Genomic DNA, 15860 nt, shown 5'->3' with positions numbered 1-15860 from the left:
TGCTGAAGTAATTAGCCACCATGATGTGAAAGAAGCCAGGTTCCTTAAAGCTTATATACCTGCCCTAAAACAGAAATATGAGAAAAACTGCTGCGGCTAATTGTTTGATTCCTGAAAGAATTGACTGATTAAGAAGGTGGTTGGGCCTTGCAATCACTTTGGGGATTTGAGATGTTTTGGATCAGCCATAATTTTACGGATGTTTGCTGAAGGTGGTGTGTGTCGGTCATTGATTAAGTCATGGATATTTCAAAAGCATGCATAACCAAATTGTGGAAAAAAGGTCAGACATATCATATCGAATTGCGGAACTGATTCAAAAGTACTATATTTTTACCTTGTGTATGTATTAATATCCAACTAAACAGATAGCTGGGAGCTTCCTTGGAAACATATTTATTGTTTTATTCCTTCATAGTATATTTTAACACAAAGTAAGGTTATTTGCTCGCATCTATTTTGACATTTATTATTATTATTTTACTGTAGTTTTTGGACCTTTAGCCACAGCTTTGAACCCCGCTGATTATAAGTTATATGGATTTTGTTGTAAACAGCCCATATTATTTTGCTGTAAATATCCCATAATAAAATGTGCGGCGCAAACTACATAAACTTTTTTTTTCTTGTGAACCCTGAGAGCTGCGTCAAGTCCATACTATGATCCAAATATTACAATATATTCTGTGAAGTTCGACCAATTTGCTACCGCATACCCCATTTCAACCATCAATTATGGGGATCTTAATATTAAGTGTAAGTCAATCCATAATGAATATTAATATGCAGAGCAGAGCCAACCAGTATAGCATTACTACTAAAGTGAATTCCCTATCTGGCAAGCGGTTGGTTGTACACTTGCATTTCATTATTGCTTGCAGCACTTAAAAGGCTTTTACAGTGTTACAAATGTCATAAACTCTTTCAAATGAAGTCCAGTAAAACAGCAAACTTTTTGCCTTCAAAGCAATCATGTTCAGCTTCAATGAGATACCTCTACAATATGTTTATTATTGAGTTGTGGTTTGCACTGATTTAGAACTACACTAGATCATAGTGACAGCCGTTTCTTATAATTTACTCAATAATGTATAGTGTTATCCATGTGGTTAGTATGGCCTCCTATTAAAATGTCTCCTCTAAAGCATAAATTGAATGGAACCCTTATAGCTACTTTTTAATCATGCATATATGGAGCAAGTATGTATTCATGCGTGTACAGTATATCATTAGTTTCTTTTATATCAACACATCTACTGCGAACATGTCTGCTACTACTTTATGGCAACAATAAACCTAAGGATGTTCTGTGTTGTATGGCAAGAAAAAGGAAAAACATGACCCATTGGTAGATAAAACTTCTGACTGTCAATCTCGGCATAAACATTATCCTTGAAAAGATTTAAATTATCAACAATCCACCGTTATATACTCTTGTGCAGATGTAGCAAATGTTGTGCTAAGTCAATATTTACATACATTAACAGTCACCCTAAATTAAAAATAAAGGCATTAAAGACAGTTTGTTATTCTAAGTGGAGATCTTTCATTATTTTTTAGTTCTTACTCTTAAACGGCATAAGAAAGGGCTCATTGGCGGTTTTAAAGAAAATGTCAAATGTGTGTGATTGTAAGGACTAAAATGTGGAAGTGCACACATTGAATTCACTTGTGGGCGTTGGAAACGGATGAAAAAGTTCTTAATCAGTCTGAACAGCTGCCAGAGTAAATACTGTGACTGAAAATGAGATACTTTGCATGAACCGGAAAAAGGCTGGTCTCTGGTGAGAATCAGTTTCTTGATTTTGCAAAAAGGGTTGAAAATTATGTCTTTGAAATGAACTTCCGACTTTACTTTTTACTTGTTTTACCGACTTTTATCCCTGATCATATTTTTGTCTGACAAGTGGGTATTCAATTCATACTTGAGGGACATTTTCAGTGAGACACTTCAGAGAAGCAGACCACACACACTGGCACGCAATTTCTTTTTGTTCGTAGGCGAACTTGAACCGTGACCCTGCGGTTCCAAAGGCCTTACAGATGAGTTCTGTCGGCTGCTTGCATGCCGACCTTAATGAGAATGGGATGGACAATAAATGAAGCATAACCGAAAAAAGGTAGTACCTCATCTTTCCCCATTGACTCAATTTCTTTATAAAAAGATGTGGTCAACAACATGTTTTGTGTTTCAAACTTGTTGAAAAGATTGTGGAACAGCATTACTGGGAAAACAGTCTCACTACAAACCTCATGCGTCACTCTATCAAAATACACATCTGTAGGCATGCACACATACGAATGGTTTTAACATATTTTTTTCTTCTAAAACATACAATGCCCTTGAATTTCTATGGAAGAATCATTTTTAGAGTCCAAAGTGCATCAAAGTTGCCAAAGCATAATTTACAAAGATCAAGCAAGAACTTGGGTTAGGACAAGCCACCTGTTCCAATGCCTACAATAAAAAGTCACCAGTTCGTTGCTTTACATTAACCATGGAAAAGACATTACCTTGAAGGCACATATGTTGAATTCATACCATGACTACAGCTATTAGCATGGAGGATCCTTTCTAATTCTGGCACACACCTCAACCTTAGTGTCCAAAAAAAGACATAAAATACTGACTCGTCTGACCACAATTATATTTCCACTGTGGTCGTCCATCACGGATGCCACAAAACTCCAAGACAGCTCTTCTGGACACATTTAACAAAAATACTTCCTTTTGGCTCAAATTAGTTTGATCTGGCATTTGCTGATGTAACTGCGTATCGGAGTGTTTGACCAATATTTGCCAAACCAATCCTGACCTCATGTGTTTGGATAAGATGGAGATGTGCCCTTGCCCTTTAAATAATGATTATTTGCTCATGTATGTGTTGGCAAATGTGTTTTTTGTGCCACGCGGCAGAAGTCACATCATTGTTTAATGATTTTACCTTCTCACTACTTCCCCATTCCACAATTATGTTGAAAATATGTGTGGATGTGTGTTATGGGAGTAATAAAGTGGCTGGAAATTAAGATGTGCTATTTTTATTTTATGTATGTAACGCCTTTAAATAAAAATAGCTCCAAAACCAGTATTATAGTTAAATTATTGGTTAACTTGATGCTTTAATCAACATATTTAAATTAAAGTACATCACTAGTATTAATTACCTTTAACGATTAATTGGGTGGTTGTGGCCAGTCAATACACAAATACATTTGCATCTAGTATATAGACCAAGTGGCCACATTTGGACAATGTTTTTGCTCTGCGAGGTTAGAAACTACAGTATTTCCATTAGGTTTCATGGAAGCAGCCTTGTGCTGCTGAGGAAAACAAGAAGCCACAAGCACTCATAACATAATGACAGCTATGGGATCACAAATAAGGCATGGACACGAGTTGGGCCCAGTGGCTCTGTGTAATATTTCATCGCAGAAAGGCTAAATAAATTCCTCGGAACAGTCAAGTGAAACCACGTCAATGCAGCAGATGTAAGAAATGGCAGCTGCCGGAGGAATGCGGTTTGGCAGTATGCAATTCCTGCAGGGTCCTCTCAACGTTCACGCTTTGTATTTAGGAATACAAAGCTACTTTGTTGACAGAGTGAGTTTAAATCTGGTTGCTTGTCCGCCAGAGCATGTGTATATACTATATCTGTGAATTGCACAGGATCTAATCTCTTTGATCGCTAAAAAAACGTCTTGCTTAAAGTCGAGCCCCATGTGTTCAGAGCTGGTGAAAGTGTCTGGACGTATTTTAAAAGGATGGCATATAGCTATATTAAACACAGATGCACACAGACGATTCATCTATTTTGTTAGAGCATACAGTATTGTAATATTTAGGCAGGCTGGCCAACTCATAGACAGATTTAAGGGCTTTAAACCTTACAGAAAGTGCCAAATAAGAGTTAAATAGCCATTCTAGAAGGCTTGCAAATAAACAGGGCTCACATTTCACAAGTACACACAGCCAAAACTGTAATGTTACCATAAATCTGGAATCAAATGGGTACACTGAGTCAATGTGGCAGTTCATTCCTCCAGATGTTACTTATGGAACTGCCTGGATGTGCAATTTAACCTTGGGTGAGTTGCAACTTGATGAAGCCAGTTTGCAATTTTCATTTGACTTTGGTGGATAAAAACATCTAATCCTGTTCTACTTCGGCTAGCCACGGTATCAAACAATCATTCTTCATGTACAAGCTGTTAATGTCAGGAGAAGGCAATATTTAAAGCAGTTATTCACTGGCTGTACCAAGAAAATGTTCAGCAACAGCTCTGTTGTCTGAGTGTAAATCACTAGGGACAGCAAATATATAGCCTGACGTCTAGGATATTATTGACATTGCTGTCTTATAAAGTCAAGTTCGGAATCTCGGATTAAGGTTAGATTGCGTAAGAGAGAATTCACTATACTGCATATGGAACATTACTTGATAAACAGAAGTAAAATGTTTTTCTGAACTAAGTATTCCAAATAGTTGATTTCTGTGTAGCAGACAACTAGGGGAAAAGCCCAAAGTGTTGTAGTGCTTTTTCAATATTAAATGCAATGATAATAATCAAAAGAAAATATGTTGACTATTGAGGTCAATCAAAGCACATGCTTTCTGAGAAAGTAAAGAAACCTAGCCAATGAATGTCTGCAGCCTGACTAGCTCCTTGTGTAGAAATTATAAAAGCATAGTGGGAGAGCTAATAACGTGTTAAGGTTATTTAGTGTCACCATGGTAATGACCAAAGATGTTATGTGTTTTACATTTTCTTGCACAATCACTACAAGAGATTGTGAAGGTGTTTTATGGGTTGAAGCTATGGTGTGCTTTAAGTCAACACTTCTCTAAAGGGTAGAAGTCAGTGCTTGATATCCTGGGGCAAAGGTTAGGGATGGCATCTCATGGCCTACCTCAAACATGCATGTGCTACTGTCTGATGCTGGATTGGATGAATGTAAATATTGGAACAGAGCACCATTGCCTGCTGGCAAGCTGAGCTCAAGCATCCCGCATCATAACTGAATTTAGGGGCCACTCTGGGATCGGTGAGCGAAGAACTAAGGTTTGAACTGTGGGGAAGTCGACTCAAGCCGTAGTTGCTGAAACACCATCTGTTAACAGCCCCAGGAAGGCACAAGAAGCGGTCGGGGTGATGACCCAGTCTAATATAACAAGTCTACTCCGGCCCACTGTTTGCAAGGGCCCATGTAAAATAAGACCAATGAGGACCAATACAAGCTGAAACTCAGCAGGGTAATAACATGAACCACATTGCAATAGAAGGTGGTGAGGCGTAGCCAAAATAGCTTCCCCGATACTGTAGCTACCATCTCAGCAAGTCACACTTGCAGGGAGGCATACATGATTGCTCACACCTACAAACATCTGGTTTGTAATTTGGAGGCATCCAAAGGTGTCAGTTACCACTGAAAACTACATTCCGACTTCTTGAAAAAGCAAAATCCAGTTCAGGCTAAAACTCTTTAAGCTTCATTTTAGCATATACAATATACATCATTATCCTCTAAGACAGTTATACAGTACAAGACAGTACAAGTATACAGTAGTATACAGAGTTAAAGACCACATGACAATACTCCTAAAACTGGTTTAAATTCCCTGACAGAAAGTGAGACCATGTCCAATCTACTCTTAAAAAATGTACCGTATTTACCTGCGTATAAGCCGCCTGCACGTGTAAGTCGCACCCTTAACATTGTTAAATTTTACAATTTCTCGCGTATAAGCCCCTGATTCACATTGATCATGATATTTCTGAGATACTCTATGAATCGAAAGCACACCATTAGGGTCAATATCATGAAGTTAATATGCCTGTCCTGTTTTTTTATGGTTCATATTACTGCAATAGTTGTCACTTCTGCACAAGAAACAAAGAAGAAAAAATATAGCTGAATTTTGTCATGTCAAATGTATCTGTACTTAACTTGGACAAATACAATCAACAGTTTCACCATTACAAAACACTTGTCTTGCCCTTCCTCTCACATGATCTCAATGAAATAGAAAACTCAAAAGAAAGAAAACATTTGAAACAGTTTACATAAGTTGAAAATGACAAAGAAGTGAAGTACGTATCATGTTTGTATGACCGAGGTACAATGTCCTCAGGGAAAACTTTACTTGACTTTATTTAGCTTTGCTGGTGGGGTAAAGGGACATAGAATGGTTGCCTGTGTTTTCAAATCCAATTGTCCACTGTTCATTAAAAAACACTCAATTTCCCGATGTTTTCTCTATTGAACTTAAACAAGCATTCTAACCACATCACAAATGACTGCAAATGGTCTTTGTGAGAAAATAAGTGAAACGAACATCTAAAAGGGCGGGGTGTGATCATGACCGCTATAGCGTTAGTGGTGGAAGGTTTGAACTGCTCAACGTATCCCCATATGATCTACTTGGCTGAGTCTAGATTGGCCTTTGTGAAACACCAGCCGATCTTCAACTGCCTTCCAGATCTTTCTTGTCTTTTCAAAGTGCGGAAATCAGGGTCCCTAGGTCTTAGCGGTTTGTATTTAATTTCTCTGGTCCAACCTCAAAGCCAAGATTGGCCTGGCTAAGAAAAATAAACGATGCAATTATAACACAGTGGGCAGATTATTTATACAAAATAATGAATTTGTTTCTATACATGCCAATCATTTCACCAAGAAGACAGTTTATTAATGTCGATTTTCCCCATCGGGGCAGGGTGCTGCAGGGAAGCATAAGTAAAGTCAATGACAATGTCTGAGGCACATGGAAAACTAACACCCGAGCCATGTTGATATAAAGTGATTAGTTTATTATAGCAGCTAAAGGCCTGACTACATGGATCTTGGTCTTTCCATGTTGTAGAGATCTGGATGGGCACCCTGACACACGAGATGACGCTATTGTTGTGGAATCTGAGGATGCATGTGGCCAGATGGCACAGCAGCATCAATAGTGAGGGGGATTATGGGTGTTGTTCTGTTAAATAGGTGGCTCATCGTTACAATTTGGTACCTGCACCAAAAACACGAGTCATCTGCTGCTGGCCTGTTCTTGGCCCAGATGTTTATTGCAAAAGTAACCCGAGGCCAGAATGAAAGCATCCCCTGCTTTGAGAGCAGCTTTCTTTTAAAGGGTGAGAAGTCTTTATCCTTTATTTCCTTTTTGACCTATCGCTCTACACGGGACTGTTTTAGAAAATGAAAGTGGGTTACAAAACAAGCATTTTGGTTTAAAGAAATAGACTGAATATCAAAATATGCCAAAACTCAATTACAGCCTTATTTAGCTGATTTACTCTACATGTGCTCTGGGCCAAAGGTTCACAGCAAACCTGGGTGCAGGTTTCCAGCTCAGGTAGCCTCTCCTTATTAAGTTAAAGCTGTTTGGTTGGATTGATAGGGAGATATATAAGCCCGCTACCAGGATATGTGGAGGCATATGTGTTGACAGAATCCCTGATAAGACTTCTCTGAAATGTTTAGGCTCATTTTACATTTTCTCACGAGTTATGAGGGAAATCCTACAAAAAATAAGAAAATATTCATACTGTTTGGTGATTCGTACTGTTTAGTTTTTAAAAGCATATTTATGTAGTAGATCATTATCATTATTAGTGTTGTCAGTATTCATTATCATCATTTTGTATGTAGTACTTAACTGGAGAAGAGAACAAACGACTACTTGTTTTCCAAATAAGATAGCCACAGCTCAACAATGCATTTATAAAAGCACTACTGTAACTGTTTAGTCATTCATTTTCAGTACCTCATATACTCACAAAGCTCCACTGGGGCTAATCCGAGCCATCTATAGGCAGTAAACAGCAGACAACCTGAATTACTTGCCATCCAATCACATTGATGTAATTCAGGAAGACATCTTTTAGATGTATATACAGTGCATATGTTGTTCCTGATACCCATAACTTCTAGTATTACGTATTACCAATACTGATTTTCCCATCCCACATTACGATGTTTGATTTCACACTTTGCCAATATTGTTGTCTTGTTTGACCAGCCAAAACCACAAAATGTTTTCTGTGGTGCAAACGAGACCACACAAATTGTTGGTCAAATATATCAACAAAGTTGGTTAACACATCTGTAACAAATACCCACACAGCAAGTTGCAAAGCTCAATAGTTCAGACAACCTGAAACGATACACCACAGTTGCCGGATTAAAAGTGAAAAGCACTGATGTGAACTCCACTACAACAATGTGAACACACACTTCCATAGAATAAAAGTGTTTCCACGTGTTGCAACACCCTCTTGTGACTGTTGTTCATTAGCTCACTGTCATCTGGTATTTAAAGGTAACCTGAGAGGGACAGTAGCCAGGTTTTAGACAACTTCACAGGCAGCAACAGCAAAAAAGGGTCACTTTTTGGCAAGAGTGCCCTCAACTTAAACCATGACAAGTCATCTAAAGAGAGAAGTTGATTCAATCTAAGCGAGGCATCACATTTTCATTTCCACAGTTTCTTAGAAGCTGTCCTCATGGTAAGCATATTACTTTCCCAAGTACATGGCAGAGACTGATCTTTCCAATCGTTCTTCACCCTTAACAGCCAGCAATGCACTCAGTCTACTCATTAGCACGACAATGTGAGTGATGTCTGGAAATCTGACAGTTTATGAAACGATGTCTGATGTTGAGTGACATTTTTAAAACATGGCAGTTCTGACCAACCCTCTTGAGAACCTTGTCCGAGCTTTATCCATGGACAAGGGAGATACTGGCAAAGAGTATGATGGGGGGGGGGACAGGGTCTTATTAACGTGTATAAATTGACAGAAGGGTAGAAAACATTCTGTCAAATGGTCTCTACAGAGCTGCTCTTGACTTCTCGGTTCTAAAAAGTTCCAAACTGTGTTTAGTCTATCGTTCATATCAACAGCCTGTCGTTAATGGTGCCTAGGCTTCATTGGCATGATGCCTACTTGTATCTTAAGAGTACTGTGCTCATTCCCATTCATGACATCCACAACTGTCGGTTTGATATATTGCTCAAGGATACTAAGACAGGTCTGTGGAGTAACTTTCAATTCCAACATTACCTCCCCACCCATTCTTTCCAAGTAATATGAAATTAAGCATTCGGTGTAAATTTCTTTGAAAAAAACTCTTGTCACACTCACTCTTGTTACAGCTTTGATTGATGTTCATTGGTCACATTATTTGGAAGTGTACCAAAACACTTACCTTAAATTGCATTGAAACCTTGAGCTATAACACTTAGGAACTCAATGAAATGACTTGATTTAGAAACCTATAATTCTTAAAACATTTACTTTTAGGGAATGGCTTTTTTAGGTATAAGGTGAGAAAAACTCCCATTTTGTAGGAAATATGTTCATCGAAAGTATGCATTGAGTTTTACAACAATGAATTCACAAGTCATTCATCCAATAATTATTCATATAGCAACATTTACAACTTCGAAAGGCATTGTGGACCGAAGTGATTACCAGACACAGTGATCAATTAAGCGAGACAATTAGTTATGAAATCATATGGCAATTGCGGAAAAACCTACAAGAAATAAGGCTGACATGGATGAACCGAGAATCGAACTGTACAGGTTGACTAGTAACATGCAGTACACAGGGTTGGGTAGCTAAAGAAGCATTGTTTTGTTTTGACATTTTCTCAATCTACAGAGGCATGTTTCATTGTCGCTGACATTCTAGTTCGGGATTGTTTTCGCGGTAAGCAGTCGATGGTGATTATAGAACTTGACATGTCATTTTTACTATTTTGGGGGCTTTTAGAGCCCACCTCCAAAGAATCACAGGAATAGAGCATCTGTCAGCTCAGGATGTTCCTTACTAGATGATGTTTTTCCAATGTAGGCACTAGGAAATGGCAACCCTCACAACTCAGCACACTGTCGCACCACATGAAGGCCTCAGCTAATGTTTAACTGAGACATATTTCCAGACGGCGGCCTGCACTGTGGCAGGAGATGAGGAACACGCTACAAGCATCCTCGCTCATGCTGCCAGCCCTAAGCCTTTCATAATCGCCCAGGAATTATGCACATCCCAGTTAAAGCGTTGGTAGGGTGAGTTATGGCTGTGGTTGTTCCCCTGAGAAATCTGCCAAAAATATGATTTAGTTCAATCACACGTCTGGGGTCTGAAGCTTCCTCCGACACTGTTCAAACACACATCTTCTTTTCTGAAGGCAACGGAATTTGAAGGGGGCCGACTGAAAACCCCTCACCTAACAGTGACATTTCCAACACGGCAACCATGACAGGAGTGTTATTACTCCTCTCCAAAGAAGATGACACCACATAAATAAGTGAATCTGTTCCTTTTCATTTTTGTTTATTGCATCAACAGCGCCAAAAGTGTGTGTAGTAACAGCAATATTTTTTTCACTTTAAAACTCCAAATTGTTTTAATAGATAGGGTAATCTGCAGTGCGCCTAATACATTCAGCGTTACAATTTAGGAACTGCTAAACTACACAAAATGTACACGATGAATATGTTTAAAATATTTTAAACTGAAATAAAATGGCAAATATAATACTATAATATACTAAATGACAATAACATGATTTTATGTTCAATTGCACTCAGCTTCTAATAGCTGTGGTACTAAATCTAAATAAACAAATAATATAAGCCTTTACAAAAATGGCAAGGCAGTTAACATGCAAGTACAAAAAAGCTCCCATTTGTGATTAGACATAGAAGGCTATCCATGTCATTTTTCACAATCCCTGTATTAAAGATCATCCACTCAATCCTTTTGTACATTTCCCAGATTCAACATTAGCTCTACTGTTAAACGCATTAGCCATACAGGGCACTAAGCCTTTTTTTTAAACTTAAAATTTAGGAAACACTTGCTGAGCTGTTTAATATTGAACAATTTTTCTTCATTGTGACAGAGTACAGAACTGTTAGTGATATCGCTGATATTATCTGTCTGAATGATGGAGCGCCAAAATGTCTCGCACTCGATTGAAGTGCCACATTGGCTAGTGGATTCCCATCTTCGGTGTTGGGCGGAAAATTTTTAGCTGGTACTGATCCATTTGATTCATCCACTTGTGTCAAAAAAAAAGTCCAGGGCGTGGAAGTCAAAGTCAATAAAATGGGTAAATGTCATCCAAAACTTTTGAAGTCTATTATACTCGGAGCAAATGAGGCCGTTGCGCGGGCGGGATTTAAACGGTTAGTGTTAGGAGTGACTTCAAGATGGTTTGGCATTGCAGGACACCGAAATACGGAAAATGTGGTGTATAACTATTTATATATATATATATATATCACTAAGGACAAGAGCCTTAGCAAGACACTGTCAACTAATTAATATATTTTAGCTTTGTTGACTGTCTTGGACAGTTTACCAAGACTTTTTGAACAACCTTAAGCTCTCAACTTTGTATTCAGAGACAGTCTCTTTCAATTCCAGCATGACCATCCTCTGGTGTACAAAGTAAGGCCCTTGAGATTGGATATATTGGATATAAAAATAATCAACAACAAAAAAAAGAAAAAGGGAAAACAGCTTGTGACGCCAAACCCACCAAGATAATAGTAGAAACTATTTTAGGTTTATTGTTAGTTAAATGCCATGCTGTCCTAAAGCTTCTTTTGTCCATATAGCAAGCTTTTACTTTTTTGATAAATATAAAAGTTAGTTCAAACAAGATATTCATTCAAAAATAATTTCAAAAAGAAAAAAAAACATGTATTCATATAATTTCACTTGGGAACCATACTTTTGTACACTTTGGTTTGATGCATCATGTGACTCTTCAAGAAAAAAATGAGTTGCGGAAAGTAAACTAATCAATCACGATTTTTCCCCAAATCCTGCATTTTGACTAACACCAATTAAAAATGAGGCAGGACTAATCCACCACAGATATCCTGTTGTTGCAATCATGGTTAAGTGACTATTGTATTTCAAGTGTACCCTTTTTAAAGAACATGTGCAAACTGTAACACCTGTGCGAACACAGGCACATTGGTGGATGGTCCAGCCCACGGTTTGGGTACAAAGCACACAACTACACATGTGAGAGGGAAAAGGGGGGAAATAGGCGGAAGAGGACGGAAGCAGAGGTTTGTGTCAGTGTGTGTTGTGTGTTACCACCAGTATGTTGGAAAAATGCTTGGTGAGTTTGCGCTTGTCTAGAGCAGCGAGCAATATCCACCGCAACTGCCGCCTCCTGCGTCCTCATCGGTGAGTTGCACTCCTCTACCATGGCTCTCACTTTGCCATAATCCTGGACTCTGGATGATTTTTTCCACCAGTTCTTCAAATGCACATTGCACGCCATTGCGAGTCTTTGCACTGGCCTCTGTGAGGAAAAGAGTTTAAAGTTATAGTAAATGTCTGGAGCATGAGTTCTTAAAAGGAAAAAAAAAGTTGAGTGCACTGCAGCTGACTTTTTGATGTTTGATTTATAAATAGACTAGACCAAAAAAAAAATTTCTAAGAGTATTAGAGTGCCATCTCAAAAAGCAGTTTCCCCTCTTGTAATATAGTCTGCTGGAACGTGCCAATGACTCTTCTGAGACGAGGGAATCCTTTTGGCTTACCTATAAAAAGCATGGAATGTTTTCTTGCAAATTTTAGTCCTTCAGCCCTGTCGAGCTCGTGGTTTTCCTGAAACAAAGAAGTAGTAAAGGCTTATTTGAGGTCTGCCAGGTGAGGCTGTCAACTACTATGAGCATCTAAGGGAAGGGAGGGAAAGTTTAATTTATGTTTTATCTTTTAAGAATAGGGCACAATGAATTCATAATGCTCTTTTTTAGTGGTCCACTGGCATCCTGGTTTAAAAGACGTTGCCAGAAATATGTGGGTGGGTCTGCAATGCTCAGTTAGTTCAGTCATTTTTCGAATGGTTGTGTCTTTTTGGGACATTTATTTTGATCTATGCTTACAAGTCAGATTTAAGAAATAGAAGTAATATAATCATTGAATGGCAACCTCTAATGCCACGTGTGGGTAACAGCCCAAATAAAAAATGAATAAAATATGGCAAATATTCATGTTTGTCTGGCCATGATTGATTATACCAAAAATTTGTTCAATCATGTTTATATGTGACACTTTTCACTTGTGCCTGGCATTTTATCCTATCCAAAATGTTCACTGTGGTTATGAATGCAGTGAAAAAAGATGCAAAAGTATCCCAGTAATAACCTAGATTTACTGTATAATGGAAATTCCATTAAATTAAATTGAAGAAATACATTAATTTTAGCATTTAGAGCTCTTAAGTAGCCAATTAATACAGTACAGGGAGTCTGAAGAATGCAGTAAAATGAAAATACTTTAAATAATACAAACCATCAGCTTACCATTACAAGACAATGGATTAAATCCTACAACAATCCATCAGAAGAAAAATTTGTGTAGACAGTTAGCTGCTCATAAAATATGATGGAATAGATAGTACATTTACTTTTTATATTTATTGCTGTATGCAATAGCTCTAGACTGAGATATAATGGACAATAACTAAAAACACTCACCTTATCGATTTTATTTCCAACAAGCATTTTAACAAGGTCATTCCTTGTGCAGTATGTCTCCAACTCATTGAGCCAGTTTTCCAATTTGGTAAAAGTTTCTCGCCTTGTCACATCATAAACTGGGGTGAAATAAGCAAAGTGAGATCAATAAAAATATTATCCACAAATTTCAAACACACTGATATTTGTGTAATTGTCAAGAGAACTACATTGAATTTACATGAACACAAATTGATTAAAAGAACAATCAGGACGTCAAAACAGGCCGAATAAGTGCTTTTATAAAATGATGGCCTACCTAAAATGACACCCTGTGCACCACGGTAATAACTGGGTGTCAAAGTTCTGAAACGCTCCTGTCCAGCAGTGTCCTGCAAGAGAAAATCTTCTTTTTAAGGCAGGAAAACAGATTCTGTAAAGGCAGTCTAGACAAAAAGAATGAGACGCGTTCAAAAAGACAGATGCTGAAACAATGTAACATGAGCGCCATCTTCTGGACAATGGTTAGAAGTGAAAGATTGCACTATACCAGATGACATTATAGTGAATTGTTGCACTTACCCATATTGCCAATTTTGCTTTATTGCCATCTACGCTGATGGTCTTCACCTTGAAGTCAACACCTAAACAATTAAAAAGGAACATGTGACTAGTGATTAAACAGACTTGTTGCAGTACAATAACTATTCATATGGCTGGACCAAATTTATCAAAGAAAATGTTGATATGGTGGTACCTGAAGCGCGTATATTAATGTACTTGTACCTCCAATTAATTCCACTAAATGAAATTAATTCAAATACCATTTTCTGTCAAAGATCCATATTTAATCTATTGCAACAGTGAGTCTGGTTAACCATTTATCATTCCATTAAACATTAGTGTTAGAATATAGTCCACATTTTTTGTTTGTGTTAATTTGGTATTTGTGCGTTTCACTTATCTCAATGAAATGGCTTAAATTACAATTGTCACCTATAACAAATCAAATGACTTAGCTATCAAACTAATTTGTGAACACTAAATGTCAATGCCCAATGGAACTTTCTGCCTACATTTTGGGAAAAGTTTTGTTGAAAAAAATTCTTATATTTTGCTGTCAAGTCTTCCTTACAAAGCTAATTTGGCTGAGATCTTGTACCTCCTCTCCTATAAATCTTGTTGTCTATCTTTAGATGTATCTTGTTCAAATGAGGTCATCCTCACATACTCACCTATTGTGGCTGTTTGCTCTGGGTCAAATGTGTCATCTGTGAATCTTAGGAGAAGGCTGTAGAAAGGATCACAGAAACAAAAGGCTTAGGGGAAACATCAGAATAAAGCACAGGGTTATTATTACTTTAACACAATTATGTGCCGGCAAAGAATATATTTCAACGAAATTGCCTACTTGAAATGACCATATTTGACTTAACTTGCCTAATCACAGGATGACATCATTGCCATGATCTTGTCAATAGGCAAAAGTTCATTCTTAACTTCAAGATATCTCATTGTGTCTTAATTACACCTACTGATGGAGAGGCAAAGTTCACTGAAATGTCATCTAAAGGAAAGTTCTCATTCGAGTAGTGACTATCAAAGCAACAATTGTAGTCACTTTGCTACTTTTGGAGAACCGCCACATTAAAATGTATTATGCTCAACAAAGTCTTTATCTGATAAATGGAAGCCAGATTCAGAAACTGAATTTTGAACATTACAAATCATCCTAGTACTGAATACACAATCGTATGCCAATGACACAATTTTAAGTGGTCATTTTCACATACAACGATGATCTTTATAATGAAAACGCAACTAAACTTATTTTAATGCGCCTGCAGGAAAATTTCTGATGAATTTGATTTCAAGAAAACAAGGCGTGTGATGACACCATCCTGCTTTCTTGATGGTCAGCTGTGTGAGCTAACATTTAACAAGAATCTAATGTACTTATAGTGTATTTCAAGAATATAAATCTAGCAGTTAAGTCGTGTTTTAAACAAAGACAGACACATTGGTTCGTCTTCAATAAATTGAACAATGCGTGCTTGAGATGTACTACCTCACGAGTCAGCGTTAGCAATTACCCGCAACATCTATTCTATGCCTGTATACTTTTACATACCTTGATTTTCCTACACCACTTTCCCCAATAATGAGTATTTTCAGCGTTGTCAGTATGTCTTCTTCCATTACAAAAAAAGCGATCTGCTCCGTCTACACTGATTAAGACAAACAACCGATCAAACCAAATTTCCAAACAGCTAGCATTCCTGTTTACTGCTTTTGGTGGGTTGAGTTTGACAACGTTTTGGTGATGAGGCAAGAGTCCAACCATTTCCGTTAAGACGTTTACAATTT

The 15860-nt window shown here is 37.7% G+C and overlaps 1 protein-coding gene across 1 annotated transcript; it reads right to left on the bottom strand.

The window, feature by feature from the left end:
- Positions 1-10324: 10324 nt before the first annotated feature.
- On the bottom strand, positions 10325-15826 carry rab18a (RAB18A, member RAS oncogene family). The gene is made up of 7 exons (XM_077736323.1): positions 15625-15826; positions 14729-14784; positions 14076-14137; positions 13813-13885; positions 13515-13633; positions 12576-12642; positions 10325-12334 (listed from the first exon to the last, which is right to left on the bottom strand). Exons 1-7 carry the CDS (start codon positions 15690-15692, stop codon positions 12165-12167), a joined length of 615 nt encoding a protein of 204 aa, XP_077592449.1. The 5' UTR covers positions 15693-15826; the 3' UTR covers positions 10325-12164.
- Between the last annotated feature and the right edge of the window lie 34 nt (positions 15827-15860).

This window comes from Stigmatopora nigra, chromosome 16, assembly GCF_051989575.1.
Source record: "Stigmatopora nigra isolate UIUO_SnigA chromosome 16, RoL_Snig_1.1, whole genome shotgun sequence".
NCBI classification, from domain to species: Eukaryota; Metazoa; Chordata; class Actinopteri; order Syngnathiformes; family Syngnathidae; genus Stigmatopora; species Stigmatopora nigra.
The sequence above is the reverse complement of the archived record's forward strand: the minus strand, read 5'-3'. Positions and strand labels throughout refer to the sequence as shown.